The sequence below is a fragment of the Schistocerca americana genome, chromosome 1 (assembly GCF_021461395.2).
Source record: "Schistocerca americana isolate TAMUIC-IGC-003095 chromosome 1, iqSchAmer2.1, whole genome shotgun sequence".
Classification (NCBI taxonomy): Eukaryota; Metazoa; Arthropoda; class Insecta; order Orthoptera; family Acrididae; genus Schistocerca; species Schistocerca americana.
This window is the reverse complement of record NC_060119.1, coordinates 1,028,475,607-1,028,500,322: the sequence shown is the minus strand read 5'-3', so window position 1 is coordinate 1,028,500,322 and position 24,716 is coordinate 1,028,475,607. Positions and strand designations below refer to the sequence as shown.

General features: G+C 39.8%; 1 protein-coding gene across 3 annotated transcripts in view; it reads left to right on the top strand.

Moving 5' to 3' along the window:
* The window catches only part of LOC124616545 (beta-arrestin-1), a 493,320-nt gene that overhangs the window by 433,960 nt on the left and 34,644 nt on the right, over window positions 1–24,716 (top strand). For 2 of the 3 annotated variants that reach the window (XM_047144881.1, XM_047144866.1), the window contains exons 5-7: window positions 3,424–3,617; window positions 3,705–3,883; window positions 19,959–20,094. In XM_047144881.1, coding sequence (XP_047000837.1) covers window positions 3,424–3,617; window positions 3,705–3,883; window positions 19,959–20,094 — 509 coding nt within the window. Of the gene's footprint in view, window positions 1–3,423; window positions 3,618–3,704; window positions 3,884–3,969; window positions 4,024–19,958; window positions 20,095–24,716 lie in introns of all 3 variants that reach the window. The other variant, XM_047144874.1, reaches the window with a different exon arrangement.

Here is a 24,716-nt window from a genome sequence, read left to right as displayed (position 1 = left end):
CACCTTAACTGCCAATCCTACCCATGTCCTAACCATCAAATATCAACAAAATTCTATGCACAAAAAACTAGGCAGACCTGAGGGGGAAAGTAATGTTGACGAACTAAGGGGTTAGAAGGCAGGAGTGAAGGGAAGTTGGAATAGACTTGGAGGGATAGAATGATGCAATACCAAATGAACCAGTATGTTATGTCAAAACATCCTGGGGTCTAAAACCAAGATCCATATTTGTAACACTATATACTCGAACCAATGACAAAAACTACAGATATTGAAGAGGTTGGTGGAAGAATGACATCGCTGTTAAAATTTCATGTTGTAATAAAACAAAAGCTAACCCAAATTACAGCACAAGCCGAAAAGGTATATATCTGGAATGTACCAAAGTACTAGTTACATGACCAGTAAACACTTGGGCCTGTGTGATCATAAGAACCATAATGCTAACCATAGAAGAAACACCACTATTGAAATAAAATCAAACCATACCAGCACCAGGATTAGCTATGAGCACTCCATATCTTCTCTGCATAAATCTAGACTACTACCAGCAAAACACCAATCATCATATGATGTCAGGCTTAGTATACCCTATAATTAAAAATCTGCTCTACACTAAATAAAAAATACATCAACATTACAGTGCAGAGGGTAGGGGTATGGTGTTGGAGGAGGAGGAGGAGGAGGAGGAGGAGGAGGAGGGGGGGGGGGGGGATGAGAGGAATTGCACCTATACGGGTTCTCAGGTTTTATCTCCAGGAGGGCATTATTATGGAGGAATATACTGTTTCAAGTGGATATTTTAGTTTTGTTTCATGGGGTTAGGTGTTCGTGTTTATCACACAAGGTTGTAATAGTGAACATAATATTTGCGGCCCAGTGTATTTGGTTATTTAAGGGTACACAGTTGTTAAGAGTTTTGAGAGGAGGAATTTTATAGTTCGTGGAGACAGGTTGTCACAAAATTGTGTGGTTCATGTGCAGCTGCTACGGGTCTGTGGTTAGCTTTTACCGTTAGGTTCTTACATCATGTATACATCTTTGGCATATGTCTTTAAACATCAGTGGATATTTTTCATTGGATTATGTCTATTTGGAATGCTCAGTTAAATTTATACTGTGTTGTTTTAATGATTCGGTTTGAAATGAGCGAAAGTTGCCTTTTCAGACGTCCATTGTTTTTGCGTATGATAACAGCCCTGTATTTCGTGACTGTGGTACAGGCTTATTCTGTTCTCGTGTTTTATACACTTATGCATTTCTGGACTAGTGCAAGAAAGAAAATGCAGGTATTGAAATATGTGCTCTTTTGGTGCTTTGTAGAATATTACTTTAAGGTTACTTCAACTAGTACAATAGCGTACCATAATATTGCATGTTAGTTGTTTTATAGTTGTTTAGTTTTCAAATATTGGCATTTTGTTATTGTCCTTTGGTAAACGAGCCCTGAGGATGGTGGTAATGTGCCACCGAAACTAGTCATGTGGTAGAATAAAGACGTGCTGAAGATGTAGCTGTGGTGGTACTCTTTCTTATATACATCACCAGCTGAAGTCCCTTATCCATGCAATAAGATGGACATCCATAAATTAAAATAAATTTCTTGCATTCTCATTAGTGGAATACACTCCTGGAAATTGAAATAAGAACACCGTGAATTCATTGTCCCAGGAAGGGGAAACTTTATTGACACATTCCTGGGGTCAGATACATCACATGATCACACTGACAGAACCACAGGCACATAGACACAGGCAACAGAGCATGCACAATGTCGGCACTAGTACAGTGTATATCCACCTTTCGCAGCATTGCAGGCTGCTATTCTCCCATGGAGACGATCGTAGAGATGCTGGATGCAGTCCTGTGGAACGGCTTGCCATGCCATTTCCACCTGGCGCCTCAGTTGGACCAGCGTTCGTGCTGGACGTGCAGACCGCGTGAGACGACGCTTCATCCAGTCCCAAACATGCTCAATGGGGGACAGATCCGGAGATCTTGCTGGCCAGGGTAGTTGACTTACACCTTCTAGAGCACGCTGGGTGGCACGGGATACATGCGGACGTGCATTGTCCTGTTGGAACAGCAAGTTCCCTTGCCGGTCTAGGAATGGTAGAACGATGGGTTCGATGACGGTTTGGATGTACCGTGCACTATTCAGTGTCCCCTCGACGATCACCAGTGGTGTACGGCCAGTGTAGGAGATCGCTCCCCACACCATGATGCCAGGTGTTGGCCCTGTGTGCCTCGGTCGTATGCAGTCCTGATTGTGGCGCTCACCTGCACGGTGCCAAACACGCATACGACCATCATTGGCACCAAGGCAGAAGCGACTCTCATCGCTGAAGACGACACGTCTCCATTCGTCCCTCCATTCACACCTGTCGCGACACCACTGGAGGCGGGCTGCACGATGTTGGGGCGTGAGCAGAAGACGGCCTAACGGTGTGCGGGACCGTAGCCCAGCTTCATGGAGACGGTTGCGAATGGTCCTCGCCAATACCCCAGGAGCAACAGTGTCCCTAATTTGCTGGAAAGTGGCGGTGCTGTCCCCTACGGCACTGCGTAGGATCCTACGGTCTTGGCGTGCATCCGTGCGTCGCTGCGGTCCGGTCCCAGGTCGACGGGCACGTGCACCTTCCGCCGACCACTGGCGACAACATCGATGTACTGTGGAGACCTCACGCCCCACGTGTTGAACAATTCGGCGGTACGTCCACCCGGCCTCCCGCATGCCCACTATACGCCCTCGCTCAAAGTCCGTCAACTGCACATACGGTTCACGTCCACGCTGTCGCGGCATGCTACCAGTGTTAAAGACTGCGATGGAGCTCCGTATGCCACGGCAAACTGGCTGACACTGACGGCGGCGGTGCACAAATGCTGCGCAGCTAGCGCCATTCGACGGCCAACACCGCGGTTCCTTGTGTGTCCGCTGTGCCGTGCGTGTGATCATTGCTTGTACAGCCCTCTCGCAGTGTCCGGAGCAAGTATGGTGGGTCTGACACACCGGTGTCAATGTGTTCTTTTTTCCACTTCCAGGAGTGTATATTGCAGGTGTAACTCTTATGTACTTAGGTTTTATATTTTTAAAGCAAAATAAATTAAAATTAGTGTGTCTCTATTACTAAATTCTGAGGGCTTCAGTTCGCCACTTGTTGAATTCTTTTGTCACATTACAGTGGCGGTGTTCTATTCACACTATTAGCTTTCAAATGTTGTAATATTTTAGGTAAATATCACATAGTACGTTGAAAGTATTGTATGTAATTGACACTGTGTAAGATTTCAAATATTGTGGGATTTTTTCTGGGATAGAATGCTTTGTTTTTAGTGTATTTTCATTTACTGTGTTTCTCACATGCTGATTCTTGTCCCCAATGTTCATGCTCTTTATATTGGTAATGTCTTTCTTAATTTTAGATGGGGTGGTACTTATCGACCCAGATTACGTTAAAGACAGGAAGGTGTTTGGTCATGTTCTTGCTGCTTTTCGGTATGGTCGTGAGGATCTGGATGTCCTAGGACTTACTTTCAGGAAAGATTTGTACCTTGCATCAGAACAGATTTATCCCCAGGATAGCAGCACATCAAAGAGGCCACTTACAAGACTGCAGGTACTGTTATGGATCTGTATTTAGGATTTTATATGAATTACTTTTTTAAAGAGCTACTTATCTTACTTCAGAATTACACTTTTACAGGAGCGTTTAATCAAGAAACTAGGACCAAATGCATATCCGTTTTATTTTGAACTACCTCCCCACTGTCCTGCTTCAGTAACTCTCCAGCCAGCACCAGGTGATACAGGAAAACCTTGTGGTGTGGACTATGAACTGAAAGCTTTTGTCGGAGAGTCTCAAGATGATAAGCCACATAAGCGGTAAGTTGTATAAAATGAAATTATATTCTGTATTAAATTTTTTCTAGTAGTATTTCATTTAATGAACTTTCTCGCTCTTACTGAAGTTTCCTTGGAAGTCGGACAACTGTTGAGGGGATGTACAGTCATTTTCATCTGTGGTGAGTGCAGTGATGGAAAACTGTATTTTAAACCTATCTAGTCTCCAACATTTAGAAACTCTGCCTTGTATTTCCTGTGATGTTAAGTTCCTGTTTATTAATATTACTGTTTATGTGGATTTTTATTTTGTCTGCATGTTATGAAACAAATGTGATAAAATGAATGCAATGTATAAAAACAAGAACTTTTTCCTTGGTAGTAAATGATGGGTTGACTCTTTTACAGTGATTTGTTTCAAATTCATTTGGGAAGCTTCTTATCCTTTTCTTCTTATTGTAATACTCAGTCTCAGCCCTCAGTAAGTAGCTATTTGAAATTTCATAGCTGCATGATTTCAGGTGGAATGCTGTGTGTGATGATATCCTGCAGAAGAAAGTAAATAGTAAATTATCACCTATCTTTGATTTTTTAAACAACAAAAGAGGGGTGGGGGAACAGGGTGGCAGGATGAATTAGGGTTGAATATGATGGTGAAACTATTTGCATTAAGTATGGGAAATGTTAATATATGTACATGAAGTAAAATTGCGCAGCAGCAACTATTGGGATAAAACCCTTTTTTAATTCTTAATTTCTAAATCCCATGAAACTAGCTTTGATGCAGCTGTACTGATATTTTCCATCTGTTTGTGATTCTGAAGTATATTCATTTTCTGATGTCCATAAAATGTGATACTGAAAGATTAACATACATTAAATTCCTGTGAATTTGAAAAGTTTCTTCAATTGTATGCTCATAAAACACTACTCTTGACTACTTCTTAGGTTCTAATTCTCCTTTCCCATATGCATCTCAGTTCATGCTATTGTGATGTATGGGACATGTAATTAAATAAGAAAATGATTATATGCTGGGAGATATAAAGGACTTACTGGTTGGTTATGAATTATAACTTGATCGTAATAGACAGTAGGACCTTTGTTTAGAACTGCATTCTGACCTAATTGAGTTGGCCCACATTTGTTTGTATTTGTGGGGGAAAAACTGAGGTTATTATTTGTGACCTTCTCTGTTCAGTGTTTTCATATTAATTATCTAATCAACCGATCACATTGTAGAAATTGTGGTAAAATGAGTTGACCTCCCACTCTAGGATCTGCATTCATAATTCACCATGATGAGAATGAGATTCTCACTCTGCAGCGGAGTGTGCGCTGATATGAAACTTCCTGGCAGATTAAAACTGTGTGCCCGACCGAGACTCGAACTCGGGACCTTTGCCTTTCGCGGGCAAGTGCTCTACCATCTGAGCTACCGAAGCACGACTCACGGCCGGTACTCACAGCTTTACTTCTGCCAGTATCTCGTCTCCTACCTTCCAAACTTTACAGAAGCTCTTCTGCGAAACTTGCAGAACTAGCACTCCTGAAAGAAAGGAGCACTTGCCCGCGAAAGGCAAAGGTCCCGAGTTCGAGTCTCGGTCGGGCACACAGTTTTAATCTGCCAGGAAGTTTCATATCAGCGCACACTCCGCTGCAGAGTGAGAATCTCATTCTGGAAACATCCCCCAGGCTGTGGCTAAGCCATGTCTCCGCAGTATCCTTTCTTTCAGGAGTGCTAGTTCTGCAAGTTTCGCAGAAGAGCTTCTGTAAAGTTTGGAAGGTAGGAGACGAGATACTGGCAGAAGTAAAGCTGTGAGTACCGGCCGTGAGTCATGCTTCGGTAGCTCAGATGGTAGAGCACTTGCCCGCGAAAGGCAAAGGAACCGAGTTCGAGTCTCGGTCGGGCGCACAGTTTTAATCTGCCAGGAAGTTTCACACCATGATGAGGTTTGGGAGGGGCGGACACACCCTTACAACCTGCAGATCGTATTTCATATACAACATTCTACCAGAATGTTCCATATGCAAAAGTCCACGAGAATGTTAAAGTACTGCCAAATTTTTTAATTGCTGAAACCCCATACAAGCCCAAAAAGTATTGAAGATTCATGAAAACACAGTCTACAAAATTTTATAATTACCACAATGGCTTAGCTTACTTGTGCCCAGAAACAAGCATAGAATTTGAGCAGAAGTGAAGTAGTCACACCATGCACTGCTTGAGAATTCAGCTGCAAAAATTTACCCACATGACATTATCGGTTGAACTTACAAGCACATGCTCTGCCCACTACTGGTCCTGAATCAGTTGTGGCTCTCCAAAATTAAAAATGACGAAGGACTTAATTGTGACAAATATTGATGTTCCAAATAATTTATGGACGTATATACATACTCAAGCCAGTGATTTAGAGTCAACACATAATGCTTTCTGTTGTACTGCTCTGAAAATTTACATAAGGTGCACCACTTCAGAATGACATCAGTCATCATTTATTGTTATCTATTTGCTAACTAAAAAATTATAGATCTAAGTTTTGGATAAGTGGGGTAATAAGAGTCATTGATGGATACATGGTACTGGTCCCGCAATAAGTGTGCATATTATATTTTGAGCATACTGGAGTAATTTGCATATTTTTCATTAATTTCCACTGCCATAATCAAGCTACTTCTTCGATCAGCTCAAGAAATACACCGGGCATAATGTGTGAAGGACCTTCTGTTTAACCTCTTAGCCTTATGTATTTGATTGTTTGAGTAAAGTAATGTGTGTTGTTGAAATAATGCCTTACTTAAACAGCTATAATTTTTATTGACTGTATCCTATCAGTTGTCCGATACGTTTATGTTATTCATCTGAACAGTACACTTAGTTCAGTATTGATGATACCTATAATTTTTGTGGCACGAGTTAAGATTTTTACAACTGATATGATATATTAACTTTGTTGGGAGTACAATGGCACTGCACTGCTTCCATCACCTATGGATAAACCAGCACTAAGATATTACTTTCACCACCATATGAAAGTACTCCCAGCCTCATTCTAACTCATTTCTTATCTGGGCTTAGCCAAGAGCTATCTCTCTGCACTTAGACCATCTCCACAAGGAAATTATTTCATAACTACTTCATCCACCTCTGTTGAGAAGTTGGGCCCATCATTGAAATGGCAGCTGTAGTGTTGCCAGGGGTAATGATCAGTGAGTGACAGTATTCGTATGTGACAAATTCTACCTCCCACTTATTTGCCACCAATTAAGGACCAAGAAAGGTTGTGCAGTGTTGAGATCCTGCACTTGTATTCAGGGGGACAGTCATCAGATGTCAGTCTGGCGGTCCACTTAAGTTATTGGCTGGCATGGTTCCTTAGAATAGGCATGATCAAGATCTATCAAATTCAGAGTTTGTCTCTAATGACCTCAGTGTTGATGAGATGTTGAACCATAATCTTCCTTTAGCCACCAATTTAAGGCAATCACTATTACAGTGCATGCCATTTGTACTTGTAATGAGCTCAGTTTAGTTTCCATGTTGTTCAGGAGACTTCCATTGAATTATAAATCAGCTATCTCTATCTTTTAACCCCCTTTGAGACATATGTTGCACACTGCATACAGAGCTATAATTCCACCAATTTTAGGGGTTACATACTACCACACACCTTTAACTTAAGAACCGAGATGAGTTTTGGACATTTGTTCATAAAAAAACTGCTCGAGACAAGACTGTCCGCTTCATCCTGATTTCACCAAGAATTTGCAAATTTTAATTTATGGTTCTATAAATAGTAAGTATAATAGATTATCTTTTGTTATTGATTTATCTGTCATTGTGAAGGACCAGTGCATACAAGCTGTTTTATTCTGGTCACACAAGGAAATGTTTTACCCCATTATAAAATTGGAGAAAAAAATGCTCCTTGAAGATAGAGCTTAGGAGTATTACACATTTAGCCATTCCACAAATTAACTGTTGAACAGTAAATATCATAACAGAAATAAGTGTTTCCTTGTCATTTAATACAATTTTTTTTTGAACTTTTCAGTCAACGTCACCCCATTTGGCAGTATGCTAGTCATATGTGAGATCTGCTGATCTGCATTGTTAATGAAATAGACTAAACTTAATTCCAAAACTCTGATGCACTTTTTGGGCCCTGTTCAGTTGAGAGTTGAATTAACATGTTTCATACACCTGAAGGCAAAAAAAGGAAAAGATGAAAGTGTTTGAAAAATTAAAATTCCTCAACCACAGACTGCCAGTACGTGAGGTCGCTATTATCTGTGGATGCACAGGAAGGTCATAGTTCAAGGATCACGACGACACTGCCACAAGCTGTGCTGCCTGCATTGCTGTGTAACAGTTAGTGTCGCTGGCTGCTGTGCTGCCGTCTCCACATCAAACTTGACCACCACCAGATTTTTTACAGTCATATTGACCAACTGGGATCACATTAACAACTTCAGTTCCTCATCTTCCTTTGTTGTTGTTGTTTCATTTTTCTGGTATTCCCTCATTTTCTCCCCATGAAGTCTCTTCCTTTCTTCTGTCCATGTTGCTCCCGATTTTTTTATTTCTTCTGCTTTGAAAGCCTTCCAAATTTAGTATTTTATTTTAAAAATGGTTTCTTTCCGCTATTTCTGATTCTTTGATGTTGTTTCTTTCTAGATCTTTCCTTACTTCTGTAATCTGTGCTACTGTCGATTTATTCTTCCAGAAATATAGGAGTGTTTATTTACTATTTATAATTTCTTGGAAGTGTCTTGAAATTTATTAAGATTGTAATGTTTGCATATTCTGGGATATTCAGATTTTGTATAAACAGCAACATTCTGTGTCCATGAATTCAGTTCTGGTTGTACATTGGTGTTTGTAATAAATGTGCTCTCAGTGCTAATTGTTGCACTCAGTTGAGGACCCTGCTTTCAGAACTGAACTTTGCGTGTTTACAATGTGGCACAGTTTACTGGAGATCCTGAGTGTTTGGCAAACGTTTGCTTTCAGCTGGATGACACAGGCCAGCATTGGTCTGAGAATAATGAAGAGATAGTCAATAGCTTGGACAAATCTCAGGCTGATCTGAAGAAAACATGTGGTAACAAACAGCAGCAAGTCTGCTTAGCAGAACAACAATTGGAGAATAGGGCCTAATGTCACAGGAAAACAATAGTCTTATATACAGAATGTTTTGGCTGTAAGCCACATTGCGAATCTAAATATGACAGAAGGCGATAATCTCTCTTGATGAAAGGAGTCATCAAAGATGTTTACTAAGTTATTCTGGTAGAGGCTGTCACAAGAACCGAAGAATTCATCAAGTGTTGCCAGCATGTCAAGGAAATCCAACAAAAAAAGTCATACAAAAAAAGTATGACTGTCTCAGGAGTGAGGTCCTTGTGGTAATTGTGTGAGATCAATAAGAGAAGAGATGGAGAAGTTTATGGCAGTCAGAACTATTGTAACTGGTAAACGAGAGATAGCAGCCATGAATGTCAATCTCATATGTCAGGAGGCAATAGAGAATGTTGAAGAAGTAATATATCAGTCTTTAGGACCAATCTCTGCCAACAATCAAATGCACCAGTAAGAATGAACTTGGCCAACTTGGGCACGTGCTGCATCCACACAATGCAGCATCTGACGAGTGCATATACATCCATCTCCTCCACCAAGTATAATGCCATGCAGGAGGAGACATTTTGAGGATGGAGTACAATATGCCAATATGTTCTCATGTTGACACATTGTATGCTACCGCAGAGAAAAATGAATGTTTGATGACTGCTATATCACTAGACATTGAATCATCACAACTGTTCTTTACACTCTAGTCAACTGCAGATGATTATAGTTAACCTATGAGACAACTCTCATTGCCGTGCCCTGGCAAGGTCACTCTTCAACATGCTGAAGCTGTTCTCCTTTGACGTACAGAGGTACCACTAATGCTTAGCTGCTGAATTGAGAAAACTAAACAAGGTAACCAGCTATGGATGTGAAACCACCCCAGAAGAAAATCCTGCATGGACAACAGTCATGCAGATGTCAAGAAAACTAATTGATGCACTAATGATGGCCAACCTGTCCGGGTGCTACTTGACACAGCGGCTTATGTTTGTGATATGAAAGTGACTGTACTGATGGCTGGTAATGGTAAATACGTCCAGCCAACACAAACATGCATTTCAAGAATAACTATCATAAACAGAACACAGCCTTTCGAATTTGTTGTTGTAGTCTAATGTAGTCATAATGTTATTCTCTGATGAGACTTCTTCGGGCTTCACAAGCAGTCATAGAGTGTGCAAAATAATGGTTCCAGATTGACGGAGCTATTCCAGCAAGCACACATAACAATGACTGCTTTGGGCAGTTTTATGCCATTGGAGACATTGTTATCCAGCCGCTGTAAATGAGAAGAGTTCCAATTGTCATTTGAAGTGTTCAGTTAAACTGTAAAGCTTTTGTCAATAGCAAAAATCTACAGAACTCAAAAAAGATATCTACATGCCAGTGACTATTGTCAGCAGTGCAGAGTGGTCAAGGGCAACATTCAATCACTAATAATCATGAGCAGCCACAACTCTCTAAAGGTACTTATGTGGTAACATCTGAACCGGTGCAAGAAAGGCAGTTTAGTGCCATCGACAAAGAATTGGGCTCTGCTACCACTGTGAACAACGCATTAGAGGAAGGTACTTTTGAACTGCTAGTGGGATCTGGCATCACAGAGGAGCAACGTTGGTGACTGCTAGCCATTCTGCATCAGTTTTCTGATGATTATGAATCCAGAATGGAGTGAAGATGGGCCAAACAGCCCAGGGTAAAACACCTTATCAACGCTGGGATCATCCACTTATTAGTAGCACTCGTACGAGGTGGCGTTAGCAGGCAGATGGATAATTTGGGAGGAAGTGGAGAAGATGCTGCAAGATGATGACAGAGGACCTTCAAAGTGTCCTCTGTCTGCTTCTGTGGTCTCCATGGAGATGGAGTATGGCACATGGCATTTCTTCCTCAACTACTGACAGCTGAACAAAATCGTGAAAAATGATGCGTGCCTGTAGCTGCATATTGATGACGTCCTAGACTGCTTGAAGGAAGCAAAGTATTCTCAACTATGGACATGTAGACAAGCTACTGGCAAATTGAAGCTGGCCAGAAAAGGATTGGCTTTATAAATCCTGACGGCCAGTGGGACTTAAGTTATGTGGTTTGGCTTATGTATTACTCCAGCAACCTCCAAGCATAGCATGGACAACCTACTCCAACACATTAAATGGATGACATGCCTTTGCTATCTGGGTGATATTGTCATTTTTTTAAAGATACTTGAAGAACATCTAAGCCACCTGACAATCGTGTTGATGTGTCTTAAGACTACAGGCCTCTGACTGAATCCAAAAAAGTACCCCTTTGCCATCCATAAAATGAAAAGCTAGGGGCACATAATGGATGAATGGTGATGGAATCTATCATATCCCACAGAAACTGACAGCAGTCATGGATTGTCAGACATCCTCAGTACATTCATGATGTGAGAAGTTTTGTCAGAAGATTCTCATACTACGGTGATTTATAAAGGAATTGTAAAAATTACTGCAGGGTGATGACATATTTTCTCTTGAAGTGATAGAGAGACCGTTCCTTCTCCTTAAGTAACTTATAACATATTGTTTGGTTCCAGGACAAGAATACCAAGACGAAACTGTACACTGACACTAGTGGTTTTGGGATAGGAGGCAAGTATGGTATAAATTCAGGAAAGTGCTCAGAAGGCAATAACTTATGCTTCCAGAATACTCTCCAAATCCAAGAGGGTCTGTTCTGTAACCGAGAAAGTGTGCCTTGCTGTTGTGTGGACCATCAACAAGCAAACAATTCACCATTATAATGGAGCACTGTTCCCTGTGCTGAATGTCTAGCCTGAAGGATCCATTGGGTCAACTGGTGAGATGGGCACTAAGACTTTAGGAGCATGATGTCACAGTGATGTACAAAAATGGATGCAAACACAAGAACACAAACTGTCTTTAATGGAATTTTTCAGTGGACCACAGCAACATAGACAAAATCAATCATTACTGCATTAAATGGCATTGCTGCTGAATGCAGGGAAAATCTAGTAGCTGAAAACTGTAGAAAATTTGCAGGATGATAACCCATCCAATTAATAAATGGAAGATTGTATAAAAGGAACTATGATCCAGTGATGCAGAAATGGTTGCTTGTCATCCCAGCTCACTTACAGCCAGCTATCCTGGAATTTTTCCACAACATCTGACGACACGGAATTCATGAAAACTCAAGATAGAGCCAGACCCAGGTATCACTGGCCAGGGCTCTACCAAACCATTATACAGAGAGTCATTGAAAGGATGGGAGTGACAGAAACATGTGCCACTCTTACCTCCAGGACCTCGGGTACCAGTTTGCAGCAGCACCATTTCACTGAACTGTAATCAATCTCTTGGGGATGTTCTTGAAGTCGAGAACAGTAATCAATGGATAATAGTCAGCAATTACTACCTCACTCTCCATATTGTCAACAAATCTGTGCTCACTGCTGAAGCTCTGGAAATTGTAAGAGTCATGGCAGAAGACATTATTTTGAAGCACGGAGAACCACGTTTGACCATCTCCGATCTTGTAACAAATTTCCTGTCAAGACTAGTAACAGAAGTAATTTCACATTGTGAGATCACCTGCAATATAACAATTGCCTACAACCAACAGGCAAATGTCCTCGTACAATGCTTTAATAAGACATCGTTGGATATGCTCTTGATGCACGTTGATGTCAAAAGAGAGATTAGGATGCAGTGCTGCCCATCATGACATTCTCATATGACGCAGAAGAGCGAGGCACTACAGACCTAACTCCATTTTTCTTCTCCATGACTGTGAGGCCAAAATGAAAGTGGATACACTGTTCTTGTTTCAACTGTATTGTAAGCAGGTTGACTACTTGAAGCACCCCACCACCAAGACTGATGAAGCAAGACAGCTAAGCTAGCTCACATATGGACCCTGGATGCCCAGGAGGAGGACTGATAGCACTGTGACGTGAATCACAGGACAGTGAGATAAAACCTGGGAGACTTGGTATGGACTTTTATGCCAGTTTGGAAAGTGAGACTATCAGAAAACTTAATACTGTGCAACTTTGAACCATATATTGTTGTTTGTGGTTTGTTGGTCGTGACAAATGAAGTCAAAGGTTATGAACTTTCATCAAGAAGACAAGATCACACAGACATCATCCATGACCTCCAGAGGAATTCCCACTACGATTGTGAAATGCAGACTGATGATGAGGGTTTCTCATTCAAGGAAACTAAAGATGATTGCGAAACAACAGAAGAGGCTACCGTCTCTTTTTCTCCATAGCGAAGAGGATCTGCCAACACTGCTGTACAGAGGACCGTTGACAAGATCTAGATAAAGGGTGCTGTAGTCGGCTCCAATGAGGGCTTCTGAAACAGCATCTTGATATTTCTCCAGGAGAGGGAGCAGTGCCATGACATGGGCTGCATGCAGCATGGCATAGCCATTAGCATTGCTGGCTAGACTGCTGTGGGACACCAATTCAAACGTGACCATAATGAATTATTTGTTGTTTAGTTCTCAAAATTTACAATGTTTGTAATGTTTGCTTAGTCTGGAAGTTCAGTGTTTGTATAAATAGCAGCACTCTCCAAATAGGAAATCAGTTCTGTCCATCCTTTGGCATTCGTAATAAACATAATTTCAGTGTTATGTGTTGTTCTTCATTTACGACCATGCTTTTGGATTTGGACTTATTGGGGTTATGATATACCAATGTACAATGTAAGCAAATAAGCCTTGCAGTAGGAAAATGTAAAGATTGTTGCTCTTCAGTCCATGTTTGGTGAATCTCCATTTACTATTTGATGCCTGATAGAAAATGATATATTGTGTGTTGTATATCTCCTCAGTATGACATGCATGTTATTTAAATTTAAGTATTTCACATTTTACACTCTGATATCAGAGCTGTTGAAAAAATTCTCTTACTGGTGTGTGTGTGTGTGTGTGTGTGTGTGTGTTTTGGAGGGGGGGGGGGGAGAGCAGCGCCCCCCCCCCTCGACTCCTTTATTAAACCAAGTGAGTCAGTGAATTGTGTAATACACTAGACTCGCATTCAGTAGACATGTGTAATATATGTTCAGTGTAATGTCTTACTCCTTGTCCACTCCAGCTTACACTCTGTCACTCATTGCCTTATTGTTAATGGGTGTTAAATTGTTGGGGAGGGGTTTTTAACGTGTTATGAATGGCTTGCTCATCCATGTATTGGTGACCAGCCAGCTCCAATTTTGTCTCTAATAATTAAACCTTCATTCTATTCTATTAGTAGTGTTTTAACAGAATCTGTTATACAATTCCTGCATTAATAATTTTATGAATTTAAATGTGAAGTGAAGATGAATTTAAATAAGAGTGAAAAGAATTCAAGTGAGCTTCTGTCTTTCCGTTGTACGAACTTTGTTTTTTAGCATCATTTTCCTCCCATCACTGAGCGCAAAATACTATAACAAATGGCAGGGACAGAGAATGAAGTGATCTTGTACTTGCTTCAATACTACCTTCAGCAGACAGAGAATGGACTTGGAACAGTAATGTCTTGGATGTCCTGATGACAAACATATGTGAACTTCTCAATTCAGTAGACACAGAACAGGGAATCACTGAATGTTATTACGTAACATTGGTAACTACAGGTGCAAAAAAGAATATCAAGAAATGAGGAAGGTAATTCTGATTAGCGAGTGTGACAAGGAGTGAATTACATATTACCTGCAGGTTAAACGTCAGATTTCCTGTGTGTAGCAGAGAAATGTAGAATATCAATGGATAAAATTAACTATTATTGTACAAATATGCTTAAGGCAGATGTAAGTGATGGGTTAGACATGTTATAAAGTTGGTACTGAAATGAAGAGCTTATTCACAGATTTAAGTAAAGCTAAAACCTAGTTGACAAATAAAAGTAGAACTGATCTCACATGTATGTAAGGCGAACAATTTGAGAAGTGTTAATTGAATTGGAAAGTAAAATTACATCTGCCAGTCTGAAGAAAACTCCAGAGAAGCTTTGGTCTTACTCAAAGTCAGTATGTAGATAAATTGTTTGTACGCTCACTCATTAGTTATACCAGAATGGAGAATGCCACAAGGAAGACCAGAATCCATAATTAAATCTTCCAAAATTATTTCACTGAAGAAGAATGTACAAGGCGAATAAAATATAAAATGGAATTTTTATTTTAAGCACCATTTTTGTTTACGGAGATCAGTGCAATCTCTGCTCCTTGTTTCCAATAACTTACTCCACAACTGGAATGTTGTCGTACCATTTCTTTAGTCAGAATCACTGTGTCAGAGTAAGAGGTACTGTCATCTGTTGTGCAGCACATTGTAATAAAGTTTCTCAAAAAAATAGGGTGTAAAATTCTTCAAAATTTTGGATAGACTCTTGGCACGGTTCAGGGACACCACCCTGTCCAAGACTAGGGTGTGTGCACGAGACACAGTTTTTACAAGGATGAGAAACATTTGACAACCAACACGTCACCTGTGGATCAACATGACGAAGTATATTTGCATTGTTAGCCAGCTTATTGAAGATGATCATTGAATAACAATTGTAAAAATTGCTACCGAGGTTGACATAAACTATAGTAGGGCTCAGATAATCATTACTGACAACAGATTTCAGAAAGTGTCCGCAAGATGGATGCCAACACTCAATACCACACAGCTGCCCAAACTTGACAAAAAATTCAGGGACTGTTCCAGACCATGTGCTTCATAATCTGGACTTATCGCCCTGAGATTTTCATTTGTTTCAACCATGAAAGGAAGCAGTCAGAGGACAACACAGATTTTACAATGCGGGTGCTGTCAGAGTGTTCATGCCCAACTGGCTGCTGTCGCAGCCACGTTCATTTTACAAAAACGGGATCAAGAAACAGCCTATTCTCTGGGAAAAAAATATTTCTCATTTAGAAGATTATGTAGAAAAATAAATCCATGTGTACGAATTTTTCTGAAGCTTAAATTTAAAATTATAAAAAATTTTCCCTGTTTATAGTTGACTCACCCTTGTACTATGGTTCCTTCTCTCTAAACTGGTTTACAGACGCCAAAGTGGCATATAATTGTTGAAATAAGTACAAAAAAGTAATATCCCATGGCAGAGGAAAGGCAACTGGAGCTACAGGTATAATTCTATTCAGTTTTTCGCACTTCTTGTCAACCTAAGATCGGTTGTAAGCACTTGATCTGTTTAATTACTTGCTTCAGTTTGGAGTGCTCTTTTCATGTGGTAGAACTAACATAACAGTTGCGTTCATCTACAATATAACATTGCTTGAAATTATCTCTCTCTTGTCTGTCTCCATAGCTGATTGGTCAGAATGGCAGAATGCCTTGTGGGGGGGGCTCAGGTTCAATTCGCGGCTGGTTCAGAGATTTTCTCCACTCGGGGACTGGGTGTTGTGTTGTCTTCAACATTCCATCCTCATTAAGATGCAAGTTGTCAAACTGGCATCAACTAAAAAGACTTGGACGAGATGACCAGTTTACCAGGGGGAAGGCCTTGCCACCTTAATATTTCACACTTCATCTGTGTGTTTTCATATCAGTCTTTTAACCCACATTTATTCCATCAGATTTCATCTTCTAATTCAAGTTTTTGCTTTTGGTTTCCTTTTTAGAAATTATAACCATCATTACTAACATTTATTGTAAATCAGAACCAGCCTTATTCACAGTGACATAATAGGTCTCGTGAGTAGTTTGTTTCCGTTATCAACTAACACAATAGTTGGCTCTGTTTAGTGGAGGTGGGAGGCAGAGAGAGAGAGAGAGAGAGAGAGAGAGAGAGAGAGAGAGAGAGAGAGAGAGAGAGAATTTGTGCTCAATCTTCAGCAACATTCTGTTCAATTTTTATTTTGTTATTTTTATAGTGATTTTTGTTTTTGTATGTTTTTAGCCCTTGTATCTCTCTGTCAACACCATTCAATCAATATATTGTGCATGATTCGCATGAACTAGAACCGACAATCTGTGAAGTGCTCTGATTTTTATTTTGATGCATTAAATATTGCATTAAATTGGCCTTCAGCATAATTTGAAATTGTGTAAAACATAATTGAAGACATTTAGTAGTTCTGACTTATGGCTTTGTTGATGTCATAAGAATGTCATTAAGGGACAACATCATAAAAAAGCTGTTCCAGAGAATATTAGCAGAGTGATGGTGGTGATTAGTCTGACAGCTGCAACTGTGAATTTCTGCAGATGTCACTGTATTTTTGTTTTTGAGAAATGGTACTCAGATAGAAACTGTACTCGAGGGCATCAGATAGTAGAAGCTTTTGTTGCTGCTGATTGTTGTTGTTAAACAAACATTTTGTAAAATTTTGATTCTTTAAAATCTCTGTATCTCCCCAAAAACAAATGTAGCCATGGGCCTATGATCCTGGACAAAACTCCATGAACTAAAATAAGTAAATCCATTGTAGTTGCAGATTTGGGTGTCTACTAACAGGAGCCCTGTGCATGAGGCTGGCTGTAGTTGTATACAGGGTAGTGGCTATGCCAAAAAATTGTAGGAAGATCTGCAAAGGATTGGCACTTGATGCAAGGACTACCAGGTTAACATCAATGGAAGAGAAAAAAATTAAGGTTTGTGCATAAACATGGGGAAGACCCAATATTGTTTAACTGTATGATGGGTGGTTTCTGGAAGTGCCATTGTTAAGTGTTACATGTGTGGTACATGCAACATCTATAGTGACATGACCACATAGAATTTGTCGTAAGACAGCAGAAACCAGAGATGCAGTTGAAAACTACTAAGGAAGTGTAATTCATGACAAATCCTCCACTTGAGTATTCTGTTCAAAGATGACACAATATACATGCTGTTTCCTCTCACATACATCTCCTGAAAAGAAATGACCACGGTAGTAAAATTAGATACATTGTAGCTCACAAAGAGACTTACTGACAGACATATTTATGCATGCCATTCATGTACGGAATGGGGAAGGAATTTTCGAATAATAATACCCAAAGTAATCTCTGCCACACTCCATCAGGTGGGCTGTGGATGGAGAGACAAATCTTAACTTTGTCGGATATACTAACTGGTACCTGGATAATGTAATGTAATGATGATTTGCCAACAGGATGTTAAACCCTAATTCTAGGTAGTCTCATGCAGTCCATAAGGCATAAATATGGCTTGAAAGGAAAAGACATTACTGTTCATTACTGATAGATTAATGATACTGATGTCATTTCCTGGTGCTAAAGTTCTCCGATTATGATTCTATTTTAAAATTACCTGTGTTGTTGGATGAAAGGCAAAATTTTAAAAAAAGAAGGTGAGACATAAAGAATTATAATGTATTGTGAACATTGATGAATCAGAACCAAAACAAATTGGCCAACTTCTACATACCTGTGTAGTCACAATAATGTATGGAAAGTTTTGGTTGAGAATTACAAATTATGTAGGAATAAAGGAGACGACTCACCGAAAGGCAGAAGCGCTGTGTCGTCGATAGGTACACAGACAAAAGATACAGAGCTTGGCTAGCTTACAGAATGCACTTCCTTTTTCAAGCACATTTTTCCAACAAGCTTGATAAAGGAAGTGCATTGCGAAAGCTAGCCAAGCTCTGTACCTTTTGATTGTGTAACTATTGCCAATGCAGCACTTCTTCCTTTCAGGGAGTCTTTGCTTTTATCTGTGTAGTCAGTATTTCAGTGTATGGGCTGCTTGAGGACTCTTAACATTAATTTCCTGTATGGAAGGTTTTGTGTTTAGTGCTTCTGTTGAGACGACCATTCAGAGATGCCTAGTTTCAACTGTTCTAGATTATCTATTTATTAGTTTCACTTTCCACATATGTAGGTTGTCAAAAGAGAAGGTAGGTAGATGGTAGTGACTAATTGACAATGAAGTCATTAGAGCAGTGAATTAGCTGAGCTTTGGTAAGGACTGGGGAAAGAAAGAGTGCAAGGAGCTGTTCCTTTTGCTTGGAATGGTTTAAGCCAGACATTGAAATTTTACATTTGGACTGCTAATGATTTTTCTGACTTAACAACTGCACCATTCCTTTTGTTACTTGTCATAAAGTTTCCTTCAGTTTTTCATGACTACTGGCTAAAAAGTGGTCATTGTCAGTGGATAACTCACTGTCTGGGCGCTTCAAATTATAGCTTACGTGGGTGGATTTCTGTTGTGGTAAAAGATGCAGTCTGAAGTAAGGGGTTATTTGATTCGGGGAAAAAATGACAATACAGAATTAAACAGCAAAAGTGATAAAGTTTGTTCACAAAGTTCAGAGACTGGCTTTGGCACATCTTGTTGTGGTCCGTTGCATCAGAGGATGGTGAATTTCTTTCCATTTGTGTGTGATATTGCAGAAAAAAATGAAATTGTAGTTACTGAAAAAAATAAAAACAAGAATCATCACGAACTGTTGTTCTTCTGCAGATTGTAGAAAGTTTTTGACACTCCATGGTATGGGCCACACGCTTGCTCATTGACTACCTGTTCCTCGAGAATAATTGAAGGAAACTGAGAAATTACAAACATTAATAGAAAACTGTGTGACGATCTAGGTGTGAGCATTATATACAGTTCATTTGGGGAAAAAAACTGGCTTCACAGTATCGGACATGTGTTGAACAAAATGTTAGTATAGGTAAAAATATGAAGCAGACTTGTCATTACTGGTGGTGGTGGTGGTGGTGGTGGTGTTGTGTGTGTGTGTGTGTGTGTGTGTGTGTGTGTGTGTGTGTGGTGTTTTAGTTAATTAGTGATTCAGACAAATATCAGTAGTACTACCCTCTCTCATATGCAAGGCATGCCACCCAGAAGTGAGTATCCTGTATGTTCCAGTTGAAATTACTTGGTGTTAAGTTTGGGAGAGAGAAAGAGGAAATATTAATAATAATATTATTAATAATAATAATAACTCCAGATACTGAAAGTAGTAACAGGAGTATGTGAATCATTAAGATTTGCTGTTAACAAAGTGTGTGTTTTTTGTTGGGCAGGAATTCAGTACGGCTCGCCATTCGGAAGATTATGTACGCACCAAGCAAACAGGGTGAACAGCCATCTGTAGAAGTTAGTAAAGAATTTATGATGAGCCCAAATAAACTGCACTTAGAAGCATCATTGGACAAAGAGGTAATTGCTGTTCCTAATTACTGAAGCACTTAAAATCACTTTTATTATTATAAATTGTTAAACAATTTTGTTACAGCCAATGAAATTAGTGTCGATGTGATGTGATGTGATGTGATGTGATGTCTGTAGCTTCTGTGACAAGGGAAGAGACATGGGAGAAAGGACGAGACTAGAGAAGTTGCGGGAGACTGTACTGACATTGCCTTCTTCCCACTGGTAGGATCTCATATCAGTGCAGCCACACTCCACACTATGTGGCTCAGTACCTCAACTTACAAGTTTTACCACTGGGAACCCAATGCAGACGTCCAGTCCAGCAGCTTCCACCAACTAAAAAATTACGTACATCGGAAAACCTCATTCCTTACTATGTTCCCCAGAAAGATCCTATGCGTTGTTTGACAAACATTGCCTGCGAATTGTCAACAATGTAAATTCATAACGTTCCGCAACTATCTTTAGTTAACATAAAAGTTGTTTGGGTGTAAAGTCACAACATCCTTGAAATTAGCCCTCAAAAGATGCATAAAATGGACGTTTTGCCCACAGTCACACTTACCTTTCTCCTGGCCAGCTAATGGAGAACCAGGTTTACTAAATTTGTGAGAGATCACTTTTATATCGTCATGATTGCTGTACTGTATATGGTAACAAGACACAATTTTAAAACAAGCTGCTCATGTAATTGATTTCCTTTGGTGGAATGATAGGATGAGATGCTTATGGTTGAAGACTTCACTCGTATATTTGCCTCACTAAAAATGAGTGAGTGACAGTATAAGTTGGTACTTCGAGTTTATGTAGAAGGGTCGTCACAGTTATTGATATTGGAAAATCAATTACTCTTTGGAATTTATTTCTCCTTTGTTGTTGCAGTCTTCAGTCCAAAGAATTCTTTGATGCAGCTCTCTATGGTGCTCTGTCCCTTGCTATCTTCTTCATCTCTGAATAACTGCTACAACTTGCATTCTTTTCAACCTGCTTACCGCATTCGCATCTTGGTCTCACTCTACAATTTTCACCCCCCTCCCCCCCCCCCCCCCCCCTCTCCCAAACACACACACACACACACACACACACACACACACACAAACACAAACACAGTCACTCACTCTACCCTCTATTACTAGACTGGTGATCCTTAGATGTCTCAGAATGTGTCCTATAAACCAATTCCCTCTTTTTGTCAAATTGTGCCACAAATTTCTTTCCTACTCAATTCTAATGAGTACCTCTGTATTAGTTATGTTAGCTAACCAACCAGTCGTCAGCATTCTTCTATAGCACCACATTTTAAAAGCTTCTATTTCTTCTTGGACAAACTGTTGATTGTCCATGTTTCACTTTCCTACTAGACTACATCCCAGACAAATACCGGGTAATCAAAAAGTCGGTATAAATTTGAAAACTGAATAAATTATGGAATAATGTAGGTAGAGAGGTAAAAATTGAGACACATGCTTGGAATGACATGGGGCTTTATTGGAGGGGGGGGGGGGGGGAACCAACAACAACAAAGTTCAAAAAAATGTCCAACAGATGGCACTGGACAACAAAACATCAGTGACTGTGCATGACAATTGTCATGCTTGGCCTCCCATGTCCCCAGACCTCAGTCTGTGCAGTTATTGGCTTTGGGGTTACCTGAAGTCGTAAGTGTATCATGATCGACCGACATCTCTAGGGACGCTGAAAGACAACATCCGATGCCAATGCCTCACCATAACTCCGGACATGCTTTACAGTGCTGTTCACAACATTATTCCTCGACTACAGCTATTGTTGAGGAATGATGGTGGACATATTGAGCATTTCCTGTAAAGATCATCATCTTTGCTTTGTCTTACTTTGTTATACCAATTTATTGCTATTCTGATCAGATGAAGCACCATCTGTTGGACATTTATTGAACTTTTGTATTTTTTTGGTTCTAATAAAACCCCGTTTCATTCCAAGCATGTGTGTCAATTTTTACCTCTCTATCTACCTTATTCCATGAGTTATTCAGTTTTCAAATTTATACTGACTTTTTGATCACCCGGTACCTAAACAGTTAAATGTATAACCAATGTTAACAAATATCCATTCGTGGGAACGACTTCTCTTGCAATTGCCAGTCTACATTTTGTATCCTCTCTACTTCAGTCATCATTAGTTACTTTACTGCCAAAATAGCAAAATTCATCTACTTCAAGGTTCTCATATCCTAATCCCACTTCTTTTAGCATTGCCTTATTTAGGTGGACTTCAGTCCATTAACATTGTATTGATTTTGTTGATGTTCGTCTTGTATCCTCCTTTCCAGACACTATCCAGTCCATTCATCTCCTCGTCCAACACCTTTGCTGCTTCAACCAGAATTACAGTGTCATCGGAAGACAACAAAGCTCTTCTGCCAGAACTTTAATTCTCTTTCCAAATTTCTACTTCGTGTCTTCCACAGCTTGCTGAATGTACAGATTGAATAACATCAGCTATTTTCTACAACCCTGTCTCTCATCCTTCTCAATTACTGTTTTCCTTTCATGTCCTTAGGCTCTTATAACTGCAGTCTGGTTTCTGTACAAGTTATAAATGACATTCCACGCCCTGTATTTTTTCCCCGTTACCTTCAAAATTTCAGAGAGAGTATCCGAATCAACTATGTCAAAAACTTTCTCCAAGTATACAATTGCTATAAATGTTGGTTTACCTTCCGTAACCTATCTTCTCAGAGAAGTTGTAAAGGCAGTATTGCCTAACATGTTTCTAAGTTTCTCTGACATCTAAACTGATCTTCCCCCAAGATCAGCTTGTACCAGTTTTTCCATTCTTCTTATGTCAGTATTTTGCATCCATGACATATTAAACTGATAGATCTGTAATATTCACACATGAAAGCACCTGCTTTCTTTGGAATTGGAATTATTACGTCCTCCTTGAAGCCGGAGTGTATTTCGCCTATTTCATACATCTTGTATACCTGGTGGAATAGTTTTGTTATGACTAGGTCTCCCAGCAGTATCAGTAGCTGTGAGGGAATGTTGTCTACTCCAGGAGCCTTTTTTCGAATTAGGTCCTTTGGTGCTGTCAGATTCTTCTCGCAGTGTCATATCTCCCATCTCATCTGTGTGTGTGTGTGTGTGTGTGTGTGTGTGTGTGTGTGTGTCCACTTCCTTTTAACTATTGTTGCCTTAAAGTGCATTTTCTTTGTGTGATGCCTCTATATATGCCTTCCACTTTTGCACTTCCACTTTTGCGCTTTCTGTTCTTTGCTTAGTATTGGTTTTCCGTTTGAGCCCATGATATTCCCACAGCTTCTCCTTTTTCCAAAGGCCTCTGTAAATTTTCCTGTGGATGGTATCTACCTTCCCCTGCCTCTATATCCTTAAATTTGTGCTCTAGCCATTCCTGCTTAGCAATTTTGCACTTCCTGTCAGTGTAAGTTTTTTTAGACCTTTGCATTCCCTAAGCCTGCTTCGTATGCTGGATTTTTATAATTTATTTTCATCAATTAATTCGGTATATCATGCGATATTTGAGAATTTCTGCTAGACCTTGTCTTTTTACCTATTTGATCCTCAGCTGTCTTCACTGTTTTCATCTATCAAAGCTACCCATTCATCTGATACTCTACTCCTTTCCCTTATTCTTGTCAACTGTTGCCTAATGCTCCCTCTGTAACTCACACAATCTTGAGTCCTTTAAACTTACCTGGGCCCTATCTCCTTTATTTCTACAATTTTGTAATTTCTTCAGTTTTAATCTACAGTTCACATCCAGAAAATTGTGCTCAGAGCCCACATCTGCTCCTGGGAATAGCTTACAGTTTGCAATCTGGTTCCAAAATCTGCCTCATCATCAGATAATCGATCTGAAAACTTCTGGTGTGTCCCTGTGTCTTCCACATGTACAGCCTTGTTTCATCATTCTTAAAATAGTTGTTAGCAATGATTAAATTTGCTCTGTGCAAAATCCTACCAGCCGGCTTACTCTTTTGTTCATTTCTTCCAGTCCATATTCACCTACTATTTTTTTTCTTTTCTTCCTTTTGCTGCTATCAAATACCAATCCTCTATCGCAATCAAATTTTTGTCTCTGTTAGCTATCTGAATAATTTCTTTTATCTTATCGTACATTTCTTTAATCTCTTCATCTGTAGAGCTAGTTGGTATATAAACTTGTACTGTTGTTGTGGATGTTGACTTCATGTCTGTCTTGACTGTGACAATGTGTTCACTGTGCTGTTCATAGTAGCTTGCCTGCGTTCCTATTTCCTAGACTTACTCCTGCATTGACCCAATTTGATTTAATATATTTATGTTGATCTATAAACATATACTCACCTGATCAGAAGTCCTTTTCCTCCTGCCACTGAACTTCGCTAATTCCCACTACATCTAATTTCAACCAATCCATTTCCCATTTTAAATTTTCTGATCTACCTGCCTCATTAAGGGATCAAATGTTCCATCCCTGACCCATAAAATGCCAGTTTTATTTTTCCTGATGACATTCTTCTGAATAGTTTCCACCTGGAGATCCGAATGGGGAACCTTTTGCGTGCACCTGTTTTACCCAATGGGACAAGCCACAACGAAATGTCATTTTCTTAGCAAAATTGTGTTGTCCTGTGAAAAAGA